The 21,127-nt window shown below is 36.1% G+C and overlaps 1 protein-coding gene across 10 annotated transcripts in view; it reads right to left on the bottom strand.

Annotated features, from left to right (window-relative positions):
* Nucleotides 1-2,664: 2,664 nt before the first annotated feature.
* LOC130055142 (ubiquitin-associated protein 2-like) overlaps nucleotides 2,665-21,127 on the bottom strand; it is a 35,712-nt gene continuing 17,249 nt past the window's right edge. For 4 of the 10 annotated variants that reach the window (XM_056166719.1, XM_056166717.1, XM_056166721.1 and 1 more), the window contains exons 13-26: nucleotides 20,583-20,769; nucleotides 20,325-20,418; nucleotides 19,024-20,090; nucleotides 15,182-15,317; nucleotides 14,833-14,930; nucleotides 14,214-14,276; nucleotides 11,811-11,901; nucleotides 9,802-9,992; nucleotides 9,344-9,431; nucleotides 9,057-9,140; nucleotides 8,439-8,497; nucleotides 5,378-5,440; nucleotides 4,871-5,041; nucleotides 2,665-3,865 (exon numbers count right to left, since the gene is read on the bottom strand). In XM_056166719.1, the coding sequence (XP_056022694.1) occupies nucleotides 3,758-3,865; nucleotides 4,871-5,041; nucleotides 5,378-5,440; nucleotides 8,439-8,497; nucleotides 9,057-9,140; nucleotides 9,344-9,431; nucleotides 9,802-9,992; nucleotides 11,811-11,901; nucleotides 14,214-14,276; nucleotides 14,833-14,930; nucleotides 15,182-15,317; nucleotides 19,024-20,090; nucleotides 20,325-20,418; nucleotides 20,583-20,769 (2,500 nt within the window). In that variant the 3' untranslated portion in view covers nucleotides 2,665-3,757. The remainder of the gene's footprint in view (nucleotides 3,866-4,870; nucleotides 5,042-5,377; nucleotides 5,441-8,438; nucleotides 8,498-9,056; nucleotides 9,141-9,343; nucleotides 9,432-9,801; nucleotides 9,993-11,810; nucleotides 11,902-14,213; nucleotides 14,277-14,832; nucleotides 14,931-15,181; nucleotides 15,318-19,023; nucleotides 20,091-20,324; nucleotides 20,419-20,582; nucleotides 20,770-21,127) is intronic. The other 6 variants (XM_056166723.1, XM_056166722.1, XM_056166727.1 and 3 more) reach the window with 3 other exon arrangements.

The raw sequence follows: 21,127 nt of genomic DNA on the forward strand, positions 1-21,127 counted from the left end.
CATTAATTTTTTATACTTTAAAGGGGCACAATTCCATCAAAAATCAAATTCAATATGTAACTCATCAATATACATCGGCATACAAAAAATCAGTTCAATATCTCAATTAAGGCGTTTAGGAATTTAATTAAGAGTCCGGAAAACTGGTCGTAACAGTAATTTTTTACGTTAAAGGAGCACAACTCCATTAAAAATCAATGAACTGAAACAAAACTCAAACTTGATCTGTTACTCATCCATATACACCTGCATACATGATTGATTGTATCATCTTTAACATCTCGAGAACTTTTCACTCATATGGAGACGTCACCAAGATCGGTGAAGGGCTTTAAATTTAGGTCTTTGCTCGGCGCTTATGCCCTAACAGAAAATAGGTACATTTCAGGTACAATGTGTGTAAACTTTGGGTACTTTACGGGTACACCTAAAAGTACCCGGAACGTACCCAAACGGTACCTGGAATGTACCTAAAGGGTGCCCGAAAGTCTACCCATTTTGGAACCGCACTTTAAAAATATTTCTAGCTGCAGGCGGGTACTTTTTCGGGTACATTGTTCTTTTCCCTGCAACTGTCTAAGTTACTATTTTTGGGGGTACCTTTTGGGTACCGCGGCCATTGAACAGTGAGGGTTCTAATGTGACACAGGATATCCGTTTTCAAGGTCATCTCTGAAGACCAGTGACATTCACACCTGATGCCGAGCAAACTGTCACTACCTGTTTTAATGACTTGGGTTCTGTCACGGCCAGGATTCGAATGCCGGCCTTCCACATGCAGGGCAAACACTCTTAACCTCAGCGGTCACCTCAATTCAATATCTCGGGGAGTTTAGAAAAAAGTCCAGAAAACTGGGTGTCGCGTAAGGACGAAGGGTAAAACTATATTGCCCCGACCACATTGTGACGGGGGACATAAAGAAATCTTTCGGAAAGCACAACAGCAGGGCCAAGGTGACTCGGGTGAGTGATGTGGCCATGGGCCTCATTTCAAATTACTGACATGACACATCCAGGTCTTGAGCAACATTTGTGTACAATATTAGGTAGATGTTCAGGAAAAGAATATTTTTTAAGATGGAATGCATTTCTATTTTGAGCTAGAGTCCCACGTACGTTGGCTAGCTACAGCTCTGGAAAATATTTGGACAGACCTGTTCCAATAAATTCTCAGAGCTACAGATCTGCAGTTACACGTGGGCCAGAACCACAAACCCAGGGGTCAGAAATTGCACAATTTTGGTAAAAGGCATCCATTGCTCAATATAACTATGCACCCAGATTAGGTGCTAGATGTTCTGGGTTGGAACATATATTAAAAAACTTTTTATTTTCAAAATGTGATCTCCTTTCTTAGGGTATATCCCCTCATCCATGGTTTACAACTTTTTGGTAGGTCTCGATGCTAAATATAACTGCACCTTATTTGGTTTTTTTAGATGGTCACAAGTACAGAAGATATCTTAACATTTAATAAGTTTTCCCTCCAATGATCCATATAGCCCCTGCCCTATGAGCCACAAAATAGTTTCCATGATCATTAAAATTATGCATCTTTGTTTCCAGGATGTTCAGGAATAGACATGATGCATTTTCACTGCATGATCCACCCTTGACCTTGAACCCCTAACCACGGGTCACAAGTTTCACATTTTTAGTAGAGGCTCTCGTGCAGAACCCCTACCCCAGGGATCATGAAATTTACAATTTTGGTAGAGGCCTTCCAGCTCTACATCACCATGCATTTAGTTTTTCTTACGTGTGTGTGGTTCTTGAGAAGATTTTTGAAAATTGGTCAATTTTGGGCAGTTTTTGCCCCACCCCTAGGGCCCCAGGTGTTCTGGAGTCCTGAAATTTACAATTTATGTCACCCTTGTCCCAATGATGCTTCATACCAAATTTGAAAAGAATTGGACTGTTAAAAAATGTTCAATTGTTAACGCACGACAGACGAAAACCAATTGCAATACGTCACCCCGAGTTTACTCAGGTGACCTAATAAAAGTTTTAAGCTTACATTTTTGTTCCCCTACTCTAAATGACCATCCATTCAAATTCTAAGTTAAAAATGCAATTTTGATGACCTACAAAATTCATTTTACAGTAAATTTTGCTTCAAATACCGAAATTTAAAGCATGTATCAGATCATAAATCATTATTAAGATGTTTAAAAATTTTGAACAGCAATTAAAGGGAGGCCAGTAAAAACGTTTGTAGGGTAGAATGAAAATCTCATGGTGTTCTTGAAAACCAGAAATTGCACATCTTTTTAATTTAACTTGCAGAAATGGTAGCATTTGCAGTAGATTTACGAAATTAAATACATGCAGCACATTGTTTGGATTTTATGTACTGTACATATGTATTGTATCCTTCTCAATCTGTATTAAATGATAGTAAAGGATTATAAAAGGTCAAAGTATTTCCTGTTTTCATGATCTAATAAATTTAAAGAGACATTCATAGTAACCCTTGAATGATTGTTCTCTAATGGTTCTCATGAAAGGCAATCAGAAATCCCCGTAGACAGAAGAAAAATCTTCAAAACATCTATTGTGAAATTACCAGTACATATAAAAGTTGATATATTTTGGAGTTCTTTCATTCAAAAGTCTGCAAGTGAAATAAGTGGAATTTTAAATAAAAAGCTAAAAAGACTGTCATTTTATTTCATCAATTTATTATGAGCACAATAGAAATTTACGTTACGCAAGTCTCCATTAATAATAAAAAAGCAAAATAAACTTGTACCATACTGAATGAGAAATGTACAATAATGTTATTTACAAGGATTTACGTGAGAAAAATGTTAAAAAATTTTACACATGCATACATATATTTATCTTTGAAATACACACTTGCACATAAAAGTATTTTACTTGTCTCACTTTAAACACCAAAGATCTGGTGACAATATTTGTTACACTAGCAAGAAATCTTGCACAGTGATTTGGTTTTAGAAAACATTCAATACAACCAATATTCAAACAATTGATCAGCTTATTCAGGACAAAACCTGTCCTCACATCTGAGCTATATACAAAATAATGATACCAACTAGAACATGTAAGTAACATTTTGGGGATGTTGTAAATGGATAAGAAACATACCACCTAAAACGTGGTTCGACTTAACTTTTGAAAGAAAACAAGGGGGGTTGGGTTCCAAGATTTCAACAGCATCAGAATTCTTAAATACTGAAGAACCAGTCATCTTGTGCACCAATCATATTTGTTTGTGCTGACTACTAAGGCACAAATACCCAATTCATTCTGTGAAAACAAAGACCAAGCCACAATAAATAGTATGAATTTACACCTTGTATAAAAATACCTCTAACTGCCATTTCTCTTACATCAGCAAGCACAATTCACCTACATTGGTTATATCCCCAATCAGCAAAAAGTTTTTTAAAACGCACAGCAATGCAACTACTGAATGTACAGCTTTGACCAATACAGAATGAATACAAAGAGAGAAAAAAAATATGTACAATCTCTTTCTGGAGGTTTTCTCCATATAGTATGTAAATAAACCCAGATATACGTGTTGGATAACCTGTTTTCGTTCTGCGTAATGCTTTTTTGCCTATGCCATTGTGAGCGACACACTAAAACACCCAGTTGTCTGCACGATTCCACACCCGTGTACGAGACTATACATCGTTACTAGAGAACAAGAGTACATCAAGAACGCCAGAAAAAAGACAATTTTTCGATTTTTTTGGTTTGATTTGGTGGGACAGCTGTCCTTCACCTAGTTGTTGTTCCAGTATCCTCCCACGCTGTAGGGCTTGGCTGCATTCCCCTTGGACTGGGACGTATTCTGTGGTTGGCTTCCTCTGGTTGTTCCAGGGCTAGTGTCCTATGAAATCAACATGAACAAAAAAATAAATCATTGATCATTTTATGTTTTCATCACCAAGATAAGCTATTTAATGCATTTAGATTTGGCATTTAAAATAACAGTGAATCCTTGAATTTTCTTGAAACAGAAGAGACCTTTGCTGAACATACAGTGGAACCCTGCTATTATGTTTCTCATTTTTTCATAAAATAACTTAAAACCGGGGATATCTGATAAAGGTTGCAAGTAAAATCCAATAAAAACATTACTTTGAAAACATGTTTTCTCCATAATAGAGAGGGAGGTTGAATATTTCTTTATTCTGTTTCCTTGTTTCAAAGACTTTGAAGCTCAAATTCATTGACAGCTTATTTCAAATGTCCAAATTTCTTTATGTCCTAATCATTATTTATCAGCAGGAAAACTCCTACTAATCACACAAGTTTACCAGAAATGCGACGTTCATTTAGAATGTCACCGAAGGGACTATAATTTATATTTTGTTTTATCTGTTACCCAAGCTGTTTGTTGAAGTAAATTTTACAGAGGTTTTGATATAAACACTATTCATGTATAATTGTTTATCAATAGCTTTGAAAAGAGGAACCCCACTAAATCTGTCAAGTGTCACTAATCTCCGAATAGACTAGGAAATGTACACTTTGACAGTTCTGGGCAGTCCAAGTGTGTGGATTGCTGATTATCTTAAACACCATTGACTGTGCTGGGGTTTAGTACGTTTTTCTCAGAATTTTTACATCATATCAAATCACGGCATCTTGGGACAAGGTAATAACCATGTCCATTTTATATAGGTTAGTTGAGATATTGTTTTGTGCTTTAAAATTCCAATGTAATACGCATTCCAGCTTAATAAACCATGAACGTAAAAACGAGGTTCCACTGTATCCCTAAACCATAACATGGAGACACACCTTTCATTCCGGGAATTATTCAGTTCCTCACATCACACAACACATCAAAATCCAATTTAATAAAATTACATCAACCACAAATATTCACCTGATGAAGTCCAGGGTGGAGAATCTGTGAGTGGGGCATCATAGGAACAAATGGTGCTGGAGTTCCATAAGGGTTTGCAGGGGCTCCCATGGGGCCAGCTTGTGTTCCAGCTGCTAGGGGCAGGCTGAATGGGGGAGGAGTACCAGCAGCGAAGCCTTGTTTGTCAAATGCCTGCAAAACAACAAGAATTCTCCTCATCATTCGGATCAACAAACACAGACAAACATCGCTCAGTGTGTAATTCCGTTAGTAAATTTTGTTAGAATCTGTTCACTAACATAAGAATCACAATACATGCTTATTACAAAGAGTTGCTCCCATTTTTAGTTTTAAAATCTTGCTCAAAGTTCATGTATGCAAAACCTTGGAATATTTACATAGCAAAAACAACTCAAAAAGACAAAAATTAGTTTCCAATCAGCTATCCACACTCATTATTTTCCCCATGACCACCAAATCAAAAACATGCTTTAGTGTCTTCACAGTATAAGGAAGGTATATATTTACATCATGCGTTCGTTGGTGTCTGGGAGGATAGGATTTTGTAACTCGATCACCCAAATTAAGCATCTGAAAAGCAAAACACTGTCTTTCATGCCCATTAGTTCATGATAACACCTATAACAATGTACAACTTGTAGTAATACAGCGTATTCTATCCGTATCACTCGCTCGTTATACAATGTCTATCCCCCTGACACAAAGATGTATTTTATCATTGCTTGAAACATTCATTTTCCTCATTTGAACTTTCATATCAGATTTACAATGTGTATTCATTCCTGTTGTAAGCATAGTTTTAACCTAGTTCCAAGCTATGATTGTTGAAGTGCCATGTCCTGGAGGACTGTAGATAGTGTGGACTGTCACATGGCTTTTCTGGGAATTAAAAAAAATCCCACTAAAACTGTGACTCGCTGAATAGTCTGGGATATTATAGGAATTTTAAAAATAATGAGATTTTTGGTACCAGTAACATATGTCATTCACAAGATCCAAGTTTCTTATGGATGATTTTCCATGTACCATCAAAGAATTGGAATATTAAATACTAGTAGTGTTATAGAGACAAACTCTTTCCTTACAATTAACATACAGGGTACATTATAATTAACATACAGGGTACATTACAATTAACATACAGGGTACATTACAATTAACATACAGGGTACTTTATAATTAACATACAGGGTAATATGTTTTCTATTACATGACTTCTATGCCATTATTTCGTCACATCATTAAATAAATATCTGTATCCTTAGGCATCATCATTGACTGCAAAGTGAAAACCAGCACCGATTGAAATCATTTGGTTGATTGATTGCATCTTGCTTAACGTCTCGTTCAAGAATTTTTCACTCATATGGAGACGTGACTACCAAGACCGGTGAAGGGTTTCAAATTTAGGCCTATGTTCGGCACTTATGGCCATTGAGCAGTGAGGGTTCTTTAGTGAGCCACACCTACTGTGACAAGGGACATCCGTTTTTAAGGTCATCTCCGAGGACCTGTGACACTCACACCTGATGCCAAGCGTTTGGCGATGGAACTGTCACTACCTGTTTTAACGACTTAGGTCTGTCGCGGCCGGAATTCGAACCCCGGCCTTCCGCATGCAAGGTGAACGCTCTAACCTCTCGGCCATGTTTGAACAATCGCACTCTGGTAAGTTGGGATATTTTGTTGAGATTAGACCTATATGTTTATTGCATCCAAGCTACAAGGGGTGTATTATCATGGACCTTGCTCCAGGTCACTAAAATCAGTTGATTGTCAACAACGCTGGGCATCCATTAATACAAACAATTCTTGTAGATAATAATGTTTGATGGAGTTAAATACTGCCAAATGACAGATTCCGTAATTTAGGGGGCTGCTAAGGTAGTTTAGACTGTATGCTAGGTATGTACCACAATTTTGAGGAGGCAAAAAAATTCAAAACATTTGTTAAATGCAATGTACCCAGCAACAATTCCTTTGACATCAAAGTACATGTATGACCTTGATCCGAGGTCACTAGCAGGTGAATTTTGTATGTCACCTTCACTAAAGGCATATGCATGACAAATGAAAATTCAGGTCTTTTCTAAAATTCAAAAGTTGAGCCAAAGTTAAAATTCTGGACTTGTGAAATCCAAGGTCAAAGGTACTTTTGACATCCAAGTTTTCTAGTTCTGGACTTATACAAGGTCAAAGTTCTGGATGTGAAGGAGAAATAAGACATAGTCAAAATGGCCGACTTCCTTTGGAACATGTATGAAATATTCGTATTTCCTATCAAATTTAATTACTTAGCTCATTCAGGGAACAAATCTGTCAACTACAGTCTACTAATCATTTGCTCAAGTCTAGCAGGGGTTTTAATTATTTTCCAGATTACTTTCTTCTAAAACTTGAATTTTTCAACTAAATAAAGTGAATTCTAAAGTTTTTAATTCCAAAACATTACTGAACACATCTTCCACTTTCCATCCCTATCAGGTTTCTCAGGTGTCTTATTCCTCCTTAGAGTTCTGGCCTTGTACAGCCCAAGATAAAAGTTCTGGCCTTGTACAGCCCAAGATAAAAGTTCTGGCCTTGTACAGCCCAATATGAAAGTTCTGGCCTTGTACAGCCTAAGATGAAAATTCTGGATACAATACTGGAATATCATTTACCACGGAGGATTGAATTCCAGCAAAGTTCATTTAAATTTGTTTTCTTGATTTAGTTAATGCTCTGTATAAAGTTTTGAAAGTAAAATTATCTCAAGATGTTATTTTTCTATACTCTGTACATACATGTATGTTTAACAGATACATCTAATATACATTGAATAATATGATTTCTGTATGCATATACCCACCACCTTTCTACAACTATACTACTACTGTGCTGTAAATTGCCTTCTGAAATAATGCTAACTTACTAGCAACACTAGTTTTTACCTTATTCCGTTTTAATTAATCAGAAGGTAATTTACATACCTAATAGCGACTGTGCTTTGTTTACTTGTGTATGAGATATGAACTATGTGCTTTGTTAACCTGTGCACGTTATTGGCTGTGTTTTGTTTACTTGTGCATTAGATAGACTGTACTTTGATTACAAATGTATGAGATATCAACTATGTGCTTACCTATGAATGAGATATTGACTGTATATTGTTAACTTGTGTATGAGATATTGATTTTGTGCTTTGTTTACCTGTGTATGGGATATTAACTTTGTGTTTACTTGTGTATGAGATATTATCTTTGTGCTTTGTTTACCTGTGTATGAGATATTGACTTTGTGCTTTGTTTACCTGTGTATGAGATATTGACTTTGTGCTTTGTTTACCTGTGTATGAGATATGACTTAGTGCTTTATTTACCTGTGTATGAAATACTGACTTTGTGCTTTATCTACCTGTGTATGAGATATTGACTTTGTGCTTTATTTACCTGTGTATGAAATACTGACTTTGTGCTTTATCTACCTGTGTATGAGATATTGACTTTGTGCTTTGTTTACCTGTGTATGAGATATCAACTTTGTGCTTTATTTACCTGTGTATGAAATACTGACTTTGTGCTTTGTTTACCTGTGTATGAGATTTGCCATATCCTGTACCAGGTAGATCGGCAGCTGTCACTGTTCCACCTGTCAGAAACAAACAGTCATTATACACATGAACTGAAAAAGAAAATGCCCACATTCCAGTGGGATATAAATCCTATTATTTCATTTTTTTGGCAATAACAATAACTTCACCAGACTCATCCAAAATGGGGCACTTTCAAAGAATACTTTATTTGAATGCTACATTAACACTTACTTCTACACTAGCCTTTCTATCAGTGCAAGCATTTTACCTTTGTTTAAAAGACAGTCAAGAAGTTAAACTTCTTCTCTCCAGCCCTTTGTGATGACACGACTGCAGTCATTCCTTGACACCCCTCAAACTTTGTTTCAGGGTATGCTACTCAGTAATTTCACTCACACTGGTTGTTACACTTCATCAGAATCATACACTACTACATGTATATCATGCTGTGCAACTAGAACAACAATTTTTACCCCAGTGCTGACTAATGACAGAACACAATGATTACCTGATACTGAGAACACTTTTATTTTTTCCTAGTGTGACTAATGACATAGAACATACTGAACAATGTATTTTTCCCAGCGCTGACTAATGACAGAACACAATGATTACCTGACACTGAAGACACTTTATTCTGGGACTGATTCAAATAGCTGGATTTGGAGAAATCGGCTGCCTGAGTCAAGTCTTCATACCCTGAAATGGAAATTCAGTCTTATCAGGTGCTGCTACATCTGCCTCAATCCCACTCTGGGAAGCACACTGGACACACCAATCAAGAGAAAAGACACCGAACGACAATTCACAAGAATCAGTTCAATACAAGCCTGTTCACTATTCTAACATGGCTCTGATGCTTTATTTCACTAAAACTCCAGAGACGATGGGTGACAGCATACCTTGTTTACTTCCATAGTGTGATCCGTACTTCTGGAACTGGGCGGAGGCTGCTGTACCTGCATGTGCTGTATTTGTTACAGGGGGGACCTGAAAAAAAAACCCACCATAATTCAAATTCGTCCGAAAAGAATTTTGTCACGGTCAATACCCACTGACTGACCACTACGATTAATGAAGGAACCCAATGTATAACCACTCGACATACTATGTTAATATCATGGTCACCTTCATAAATTTGAATATGCACAAAGGAAGGTTTCAACAAAAGATCCATCCTAAACTTTGAACATGCCTCCTAAATGCCATAACCTTAGTTTTCCTGTTCCTTCCCTTGTAAGGAAATCTGCCTCAGGTTAGCCAAATTCAAAATGTTAAGAAAGAATCATTTCTTTCATAAGGAATATTCTAATGCATTCAGCAGTACACATAAAAATAGAATTTTCAGAATAAATCTTACAGGAAACATTGGAGTTCCTGGGAACTGAAAGCCTGCAGCAGCAGCAGCATTAGGAAGTACTGAGGGGTAGTAGTAGCCGTACGGGAGATTAATGAAATGTTGCTGTTGTTGCTGGTGTGTTGACTGGGAGGAGGTCTGCGTCGTAGGAATGGGTGACTGGGCATCCACTCTCGTCAGCTTGTTGTCTGTCCCTGTAAAAGAGTTCCTTGTTTCAGTGAAATTCCACTATATATAGCACACATACCACACTTTAGTGAAGTTTTGAGAAGTACCGGTTCTCAGCATTACAAATTACTGTAATATTGTCAAGTTATATTTATCATTCCTACAGTTACATCTTTTTTTTTTTTTTTTACATTTATATTGCAGTGCATAGTTCCATAGTTTGAATACAAGGATAGAATTTTGATCCCATTGGCTTTCCAAAGGGTAGTTCCAAATATGGTATTGGGGTTATATAATTTTCACCAACTTGAATTTGTCACAACAAAACATGTGACCATTGCACTTACCCTGAATACAGCACATGTGACCATTGCAGTTAAGTAATATTAGCTCCAAATCAGAAATTTTATTTTTTGTTTCAAAAATGTGCTATTAGGCCAATTCAGCTTAATTAGTAGATTATCATCCAGAGTCAGCAAAAAGTATGGGGCGGGTGGGAGGATTTTATTTTTCCATTTTTATTTTCTGAGAAAAATATTAAAGACAAACGAGTTTTTTTTCAACAGATGCGCATCATTTAATGCCAGGTGGATATCAATCTATGCTATTTTCACAGACGAATTCTAGGTTAAGCTTTAATTTCAAACAGAAATATACCTATCTTCTTCAAGATTTACGCCTGTAAGAACGCGAGAAATTAAGAAAACCATATAGATCTATTTTCTTCACGTGGCTTTTCACGTTGCTATACCGGAAATGTAAACAAGAAGTATAAATACCGGAGTCGGACATGAAAATATTCCGGAAATCGCAAGTTTCGCAAAATAAAAAAATTCGGGGCGGGCGGGGATGATAATCTATCAATTAAACTTAGTTTTAATTTTATCAATAACTATGGTTAAAGTTACATACAAAACTATCATAAGGCCGCTGTATGGTCCGAATCACAACATTTTTTTCCATCTATTGAATCATCGCACGTATGTAGTTATGAGGCTGTATGGCATGTCATACATTATTTCACCTGTTTCAACCAAAATTATTCAATTCTAAATCGGTGTTTACAAACAACCGCGTCACTGCCATTTCAAGTGACAGTCACGTGACCAGTTCAAACTTTCAGATCATCGGTGGTTTTATCTGTGTAAAGCTGTGCATTTTGTTACAACAGTACTGTGCCATAAGTTTAATAGAAATAAAATCATCAAATACCTCTTAGTAATTCGTTGTTTTACGCTCTTTCAGCCTTAAAACTAGACAGTTACGTCTGAGTTGTTGGGATTCCCCTGACGCGCGTGGGCTATTTATAGACGTCTAACACTGTATAATTTATGCGTTATCTGGAACACCTCGGGCCTTTCACTGAATACACCGTGCTTTGGGTGAAAGGCCCGAGGTTTTCCGGATGATTTATATATGTACCACACTATATTTACTTTCTAAATAATATTCTCACTGTTTTCTTTTATATGCAGATGTTTTCAAGCATGTAATTAAGGGAAAGTTGATAACTTTGTAAAGTAATTAATCTGCTTTAAAGTAATTATGTACAAAAATAATTCATGAACATCGGGTCATACAGCTTTAAGATTTCATCAAAATAAAGATTTCGGTTCTACAATATACAGCATTATACATATACATGTATAGCAATCAATTTTTGTACGGGAAGACAATAAGTAATTTTGATTCCTTAAGAGCCTCTAGATAGATTTACAAAAGTTCAGTAACAAAAGTTCATAAACCCTTTTTTTTAACTGCTAATGAAATGGTTAATACCAATTTTGCAACAAAAATTTTCGACATCAAAAATGACAGCTAGTATTGTTTTAAGTCTAACCTACCTGAATACGGCACATTTGCCAGTGACTGTTGGTCTCGTCCCGTTAATGTCGTGGGAACTCCAAATCCAGAGAGATCGTAGTTGTAGCCCGCCTGGAAAAAGATGTTTGTAATGATTCATTATGGTCACCTGCACGTTTCATAAACGAGACTCCTCATCATGTAAGGTCTACACATTACAGTGTTTTTCTGGGAAACGGAATTTAATGCAAACATACATATAGTTAACATGGATAGCATTCTCTCTTTGAAAACATCAATAACATTTTAATATTCTACCAATTTTACAAAAATCACATCAAATTATTAATACTCCGAATTGCTAGTACAATACAGTGGAACCCCGTTATTACGTTCCCCCTTTATTACGTTAGTCCGCATATTACGTTAGAATTTCAAAGCACAAAACCATTTCTTAACGAACCTATATAAAATAAACCTTGTTATTACGTTGTCCTAAGATGCCGGGACTCAGTATTACGTTGTAAAAATTCTGACAAAAACGTAATAAACCCCTAATTATTCAATAGTGATTCTCAAAATAATAAGCCATTCACACCTTCACTGCCCCAGGCAATCACCACGTAAATTTCCTGGTCTCTTTGGGGATTAGAGACGCTTGACTGATCACGCTTCGATAGATCTAGCGACATCAATACAGGTGAATACCACGTATCGAAGCCAGTGATAAACAATTAAATAATGTTTGTTTAGAAATTGTACTCTATGAGATTTACTTCATTTTTCATAATCAAAGATATAATACTTTCTCAACCACATGCATTTTCTGCATCGTGTGATTACCTTAGCTATCACAGACAGCTTTGGTACCAAACATGAAGGACAAAATTTATCGTAGCAATATTAAAACAGTTTGGGTGACTGCTTGGACATAGGTGACTAAAGGTGTTCAATTAAAAAATTGTCCGTTGTTTGGACATGTTGGGTATTCGTAAATCTCGTCCATACATACACCGATCAAACTGTCCAGTGTTATCGGCCGATTCGTGCACGGCATTTACCTCAGTGAACATTCTAAAATCTTTTGATGTGCATGTGATTTTAGTGCCATCATTTAGTGTTATAAACGAAATCTCCGTGCATCATTTTATATTTTTTATGTGGATTGCGCTTAAATTGTTTATCGTTGGTGAGAAAAGTGTGTAAGTGTTGGGCATCGTGTGCGTTTTGTGTCTACAGTTTTGTAGTTTTTGGGTGGGATTTTTTTTTTATTGTGTTGTGTATTGTGTAATAAGAGAACTAATAAAAATGATGTTTTGTTATTTTTTTTATACGAATGTTGAATACGAACCGGAACGAGTAATTGAGAGAAATTTACATGAACGCATTATGCTAAAGTTGAACAAAATGGCGGTCGAAACGAATGCAGAAAAGCAATGTTTATCAAAACATCCTTATGTATCCTACACCAGAAATAAGGAAAAGGGATAAGAACAAGAATTACGGACATATAAGATGAGGAGTATCAACGGAAGATACACAATTTCCAAATGATATTTTTAACGGGTTTCACTGGGAACGTTTATTACGTTGCCCCTGGTATTACGTCATTTTATTGTGGAAAAATGAAAAACGTAATAACGGGGTTCCACTGTACTACTTTGGCATAGCTAACTTTTGTCCAACAGCAATTTTGACGGTACAGCAAGGGTGGCATTGCAATATCATTTTTCATATAAATTCTTCGAACGCGAAATAAAATAGAATACTGAATGATTTTAATTTTAAATTTCATTCACTGGCTTCCATTTGCTTAGTACTTTCCATTTCTCTTTGTACATATCAATTAAATTACAAATCTTAACATTATTCAAGGTTTTATGCAAACAATTTCAATTGATAATTACACCTGATTTAAAAGGTTTCCAACACATGAGATACAGAAAGACTTGGGATCACACTGTAATATTCTTTGTTGATTTCAATATGGTGTGCAATTACTATGACCAATATCAAAGAACCCAAGAGTAGAGTCTTTTACTCCTTCATAGACATTGTATCTAGATCATCTACGTTCATTGATATGCCAACACAACCATTAACTTCCCAAGCATCACAAGGTGGGCATACCCTATGCTGTTGAACACTTCATTGCAACATAAAGATTTTTTTTTTTCAATTGTAGGTAACACTCTACACCAAATGAGCTGACCCGACTATAAAAGTTCTGTTTTAATCTTGACAAGTTTTTAAGGGGTTTACTGTAAAAGTTCTGTTTTAAGCTTGACAAGTTTTTAAAGGGGTTTACTGTAAAAGTTCTGTTTTAATCTTGACAAGTTTTTAAAGGGGTTTACTGTAAAAGTTCTGTTTTAATCTTGACAAGTTTTAATGGTTTACTATAAAAGTTCTGTTTTAATCTTGACAAGTTTTAATGGTTTACTTACTAAAGGAAGCCTCTGCTGAAGTAACTGCAAATCTTCATATCCATAAAGAGGTTGTTGAAGACCCTGCAACCAGAAACACATTTTTTAAATTAAAATACCATAGCTCTAAATCTAATTCAGATGTCATCAACGATGCATGACCCACTGTTTTCATTACTGTTCACATGATTAAACACAAGACTTTGCATAAAATTCATTTTCCACACTTGATAGGAAGCTTGCTGTGTAGCTTTTCAGTGATGAACATAAATAAAATTTGAAGCCAGTTGACCCACTTTTACAAGAGTTCTGGCCCTTTGCATATAATTCCTTTTTCAGCAATTAGGGGTGGGGGATGGCTGGTTGAGGACATGCAATTCTTTCCGAATGCTTGTCTAAAAAATACCCGTAGCATCAACCAATGTTAATAATAGGACTGTGCCAAGAAATATCTGTTAACCACATTGAAGTCATAGACCTTGACAGACAGACAGAAAAACTGCATACAAACTGGAAACTTTTCTCTCACAGTCAAGTGCTCTGTCTAACAGTAAGACAGGTAAATGTGTAGATTTACAAAATATACATGTAGAAGAGTGTCTTGTCCCACAATAACACAAGTAGAAATTTGTGGACTTACAAAATATGGTAGAGTGCCTTGTCCAACTATGTACTGAGGATTTCCTAAGAGAACACCTGGGGGCAGGTTTGGAGGTGCTTTACCACTGGGAGCTGAAGCTGATCAGAAAATTAACACACATAATCAAAAGTTTGTTTTGGTATTGTTTGTTTACACTATACAAATGAAACAGGTTTACTGAGAAAAAATTATCAATAAATTCAGAGAAAACACTAAAAGCTGTTGTCGAAATACTTCAAGCATCAACATGTACATTGTATAATACATGCAATACAAGCACAATATATATATACACACACGAGTCAAAAGTGAAAACTGATGCTGCAAGAAGTCTGAAATTCAGTCTTACTACTACTGTTATTGATGATGGAGTTAGTTTTGGATACACTGTTACCGGCTGTAGAAGTCGTCATAGAGGGTGCGCTTGTCGATGTTGTGCTGGTTGTTCCTGTTAAACTGGCTGTTGTCGTGGAGGAGGAATCATACTGCAAAAACATAAATATCTTTCTAGGACTTCTTTCAAACAAGTGCAAGATCTAAATTATGCCTAAAGTAAAGGATAATGGCAAAGAATATCTCCATTACTGAATAGTAGTGAAGCCAAGTGGGGCTATCTCAGTCAGTAAAATCTTTCTACATGTATGCAGTGTCTTCATTGAAAAGTAGATCAATCACCTTAATAAAAGTGATCTGCTCAAAAAAACTGTATCAACATTTTTAGTGAAGAAAAAGGACAATATTCCTATCTGTAACTAAAACAGGTCATACTACTGGGTCCAATACAGGAAACAAGATCTCAATTCTGGCCTCATTAGCAATAGGACTGAGTATTGCTGGTACCTCAAGATACCAATCATGATAGAAACAAGTGATATACAGGGCTTGAAGCTAACTTTTTATGTCACCAGTCCAGCTGGACTGATGGGGTATAATTTCAACCAGTCCGCAGAAAAATTTACCAGTCCAACAGTTTTCCAGATATAATTAAACATATTTCGTTTATGTTATTAAAATGAAATTAAACTCAATATGCCTCAGACAATATTGTAACAGTTAAATGTCGGATTTATATTTACGAACCAGATTCGTCTAATATTTACAGATCGAAGCATGCTAAATGTGTGTATAAAATTTCATAAGTATATTTTCCAAAATGATGCTTTAGGAAATTAACTAGTTCCATCGGACTGACTAAAACAAATGTCAGTCAGTCCTCCAGACTTTTAACCAGTCACGGACTGACGGACATATGTTAATTTCGAGACCTGATATATGTATCACAACATACATGTACCATTATCATGAACAAAGATTTTAGTTTTCTGTTGTTGACTTTGTAGTGGTAGAACATGTATATTTAGTGTTATCAGATAAAAATCACAACACCTACTGTATCAACAAACAGTTCGTGAACTGTATAAAGAAACAAGAGAAAAATTAGTAGAAAATCAAGGATAATACCTTTAAACTTATGCCACACCTCCAGAACCACTCTGGATTAATAAAGAAATGTATACCTTGTAACTGTATCTGACTTGGCAATATACAGATCATAGAGACTTGTGATCAATACATTCGATATATATATATTATTACTACAGTAACTTGATCCGAAGAGTCGGATCACGTCGAGTTGACAGGCGTGGATCATCAGATCACACGAGACGCGTAGCATCGAGTTTGATCTGATGATCCGCGCCTGTCAACGAGACGTGATCCAACTCTTCGGATCAAGTTACTGTAGTAATGATAAATTTATTATATACCCCCTTCTGCATTTTAAATCCACATTTATAAGATGATAAATGTAATCCAAATTATCAAAAACAGACATACCATGAAATTATGTTTTGTGTACGTAGTTTTGTTTTGTGACGCGGTCAATATTTTCCACAAATAACGTTGCGTTGATGCATTGTGACGTCATTGTGACGGCATCAGTTTCAGAGGATACTGATACGGAATCAGAAAACCAGTGTGGTGATCCGGAAAACCGGATCACACGCTGTGAAATCCACAGTATCAACGAACGATACATTGATGGGTATATAATACTGTGTTGTTAACACCTGGCTGTAATTAGCAGTAATAACTTGTAACCGATCCATGAAGTAAAGATATAATGGAAGAAACTGTTTTTCTGATTCCACAAAAATTATCCTCAACAAAATATATGCAGGGGTTTAAATTTTCCCTAAACATTCACTGGTCCCAGGACTACTAAGCTTTTAACATTAAATCATTAGTCCATTGGTAAAAAAAAAAAAAAAAAAAAAAAACTGAAACAATGTTTAAACACCCTACCAATATTTTTATTTTATAAAATCGTTTTAAAACATTTTTTTTCTGCTTAATACTAACTACTGGTTCCATGAACTGTGATAAACATGATAAATAGCCAGTCATACCCATAAATTTCAGGTCCTGGACCTCCGACCAGCATGAACTATGATAAACATGATAAATAGCTAGTCATACCCATAAATTTCAGGTCCTGGACCTCTGACCAGTATATTTTTAAACCCTTGTATATGATTTTCAGTATTTTTTAGGTAATGTACCGAATCTTATAACAAAGACTGAAATGAAACAGACTTTTCTTCAAATCGGTACATGTAAATCATGGGAATCAGTATTTTAACAAACAAGTCAACGCAGCATTCATGGCATCATGCAAGAACAAATTCTAAATCTCCATGATGTACCGTATATACTCGCCTACAAGTTGGATTTTTGGGAGTCAATATTTGGTCCAAAACTCTATGTCCGACTTATAGGCACGTCCTAAGAAGATTGGTATTTTTCTAGGCGGCATAATGTAGAGTTTTTTAAACAACTTTGACGATTATCATGGACTACCACACAAATGATTATTGTTCACAAATATCTAGACATATTGTATTGTTTATGTACTTTAAAATTGTGTATAAAGTACAAGTATTTACATATTTTTATCTAGTTATGGTAACTAATACTTTCAATTCAACTAATCTATCATTTATCGGTAAAATTGAAATACGAACCCGATTTAATATTGAAATATTCATATGTATACCGGCTGAAATATATTTCATAAAAGATTGAATATTGTTAATGGATAATTTAGATCATCATTCTTGACTCTTAAAAACTTTAATACAATGAATTATACCAGAATATCCACAATAACAGTTTTCGCGACTAAGTACATGTATATTAGCTGGTAATTAGGAGACCACAATTGCTTAGGTAAACAAGGGATCATTGTCCATAATAGATCATGGGTTGCGTTTAAACCCCAACCAGATATGACTTGGATATTGAGCACCTCATAATTATTAATTTCTCTAAATATTTTTTGAAACAAAGGTAAAAACACTAGAGCATTGACTTGAAATTGTCAACCAATTCTGACAAAAATTTGTACCGACTTATAAGCAGGTCAATGGCAAATTCCTACAAAATAACCTTAAAAAATACAACCGACTTATCGGCGGACCGACTTATAGGCGAGCATATACGGTAGCAGTGAGAAATGTGTATTATCAAGTGTTAAACTGCTTCAGAGATATTCAAAACCATCAGACCTTTACTATGGAGCAGAATTTTCATCAGTCTGACACTATCAGTCCTAATGCTTAATGAAAATATTTAGGTTTAATAATTCAAACAAAAGTAACCTGATCAGACAGTATTGATTTAACCAAACTTCAGCAACGTTACATCTACTTTCTACATTCAATGTTATTTAATAGTAGGATATGATATACTATACTAGTAGGTAATATTACAAAAACCAGCAGGGGTACAGGAAACAAATCCTGCATAGCCGCCTTCAATTTCAACATCTCTGGTGATCTGACCTTCAAAATTACTTTTGCTGCACTACATTTATCAGGGATGTGACTGAACTTCCTCAGAAATAAAAAAAAAAACAGGTCAAAAAGGGAGAAAAACATCTCACACTGCCTGGAAAAATATTTTCTGTCACTTTAGATCAAACCAAGTGTTTCATTTTTTTTTTAAACAGAGCCAATCAGAGGATTTCCTCAGAAATGAGGAAAAAAAATCACACCCCTGACTTATCAGCAACACACAACTGATGACCCTGCCACTTCCTGAATCTCACTCCATGTAATTCACCATTTCTAATTTCTCAATTAATTAATAACAATGTGCATATGCAAATTTTAACAACTAATTAAATCCTACCTGAGGTGACTGCCTTGTGTCAATGGAAGAATCTTTCACAGACATCTTGGAAAGAGAATCTCCCAATTTGTTGGGATTTAAGGGTGATGTTTGTAAGTTGGATGGCAAGCTGTTTTGATGCTGGGACGACCCATACGACTGAGATGCATATCCCGCCTGGGTCTGTGACACAGTGGTGGAAAGGCCTGACTGACTACCATCTCTTTGGTATGAATTGGAGTTAGACTGAGAGACAGGGGTAGAGTAGGCACCGGGGGCCTGCGAGTCTCTGTGGTACGTCTGACTGTTCTGTTGGTAAGATGAGGGCGATGACTGATGGTAAAGGGAATTCTGGGCATTTTGAGAGGCAGGGTTCTGATTTGGGTATGTAGTGGGCACAGATTGATACAGAGAGCTCTGTGAGGATTGGGAATTGTAACTAGTTCCACTTCCATATGAATTTTGATTAGGGAATGAAGAGCCAGACTGTCCATAGTTCTGATGGTATTGATTTTGATACTGTGAAGCACCAGAATTGTACGAGCTTTGACCAGATTGATACTGGTTCTGACTAGCTGGGTAATGGCTTGATTGATATTGGCTCTGATAGGAGTTCTGTTGTGTTGTACTGAAGGCAGTGCTACCCATTCCACTGCTGTTTGACAGACCAGTGGAATTAGAAAGTCCTGAACTTTGGAGATTCCCTGTGTTCGTTAATCCAGATGAGTTACTCAGGCCTGGAGCACCTGTTAATGAGGATGGATCTCTAGAACTTGACAACCCTGATGAATTCACTAGTCCAGATGTAGTAGACATTCCAGTTGAGTTTGTTAATCCGGTTGAGTTTGAAAGACCACTTGACACTGACAATCCAGCTGCATCCATGGATGACAAGACTGAGGGATCGCGGGTTAGACCCGGGGCCTCCCGAGAGAGCCCTGGAACCTCCCTCGCTAGACCTGAGGAGTTACTGAGCCCGGAGGAATTGGTGAGCACAGACTGTGACTGGTGGTATGAAGACTGGTAACCACCGGGAGCAGTCTGAGAAAAATTCAGTGAGGAATCTGCTTTGCTTGTCTGCATGGAACCTTCAAAATAATGCAGTGAAAAGGTTGAATACCACGACTTGTTCAATGACCATAAACATTTTAAATCGCCTTTGTTTGTTTGCATAGAACCTTTACAATAATGCAGTGAAAAGGTTGAATACAATGAATTGTTAGAAGTTAAATGACCACAAACATTTTACACCTGCTTTGTTCGTTTGTGTAGAACCTTTAAAATAATGCAGTGAAAAGGTAGGCGTTTCCTATTGGACTTACTTTGATTTGATCCTGGTCTTTGTGATCCTATCATAGGACTGGATTTCCGGTCAGTCTGAGATTGAGGGAATGCTATGCTTTCATGTGGACTCCTCTGTAACATCAAATTACCACATTCTAAATCCTACTAAACAACTTATAACCAAAAAACAAAAAAAATAAAACAAAACAAAAAAAAAACAAGCAAACTAATTTCTCTGGCTATTGTTTCTTCCAGTTTCCCCAAAATCTGAAAACAGATGACATTTCCTGCTTTACCTGATTTTGGCTAAGAGCTGAAGTGTCTTTTTTGGTTGGAGTTGTGTAGGGTGAGTTATGAAACATGCTGGTTCTTGGAGATTCCTGATTTGCCATTGATGAGCTGCTGTTGGGAGGAGTTGAATTCCTCTCTGTCATCACAGATTCATTTTGTTGAGAAATATGATTGTTCATTGAAGTGTTTGTACTGAAAACAATAGGAAACATTACACAATTTGTCAACTTTAATCAATCTTAAGACAAGAATAAGAACTGGGGAAAAAACCAAAAAAACATCCAAAAACCATATTCTATAGCCTACGAATATTAGAATGCAGTTAAAACATGTATCGATACACTGAGATGTATGTATTGTAATATATACTGCCCAAAAATTAAAACTCCATCTACTGCAAATGTAATTGCAATATTTTCTTGTCTTACACTAGAAAATATTAAGGTACATGTACAATATACATAAACGATCTAACTTTTTAAAACCCAGATAAAATTTCATTTTGAATCACAACATACCAATGCAACACTGTACTGTGATGCACTTGATG

The sequence above is a fragment of the Ostrea edulis genome, chromosome 5 (assembly GCF_947568905.1).
Source record: "Ostrea edulis chromosome 5, xbOstEdul1.1, whole genome shotgun sequence".
NCBI lineage: Eukaryota > Metazoa > Mollusca > Bivalvia > Ostreida > Ostreidae > Ostrea > Ostrea edulis.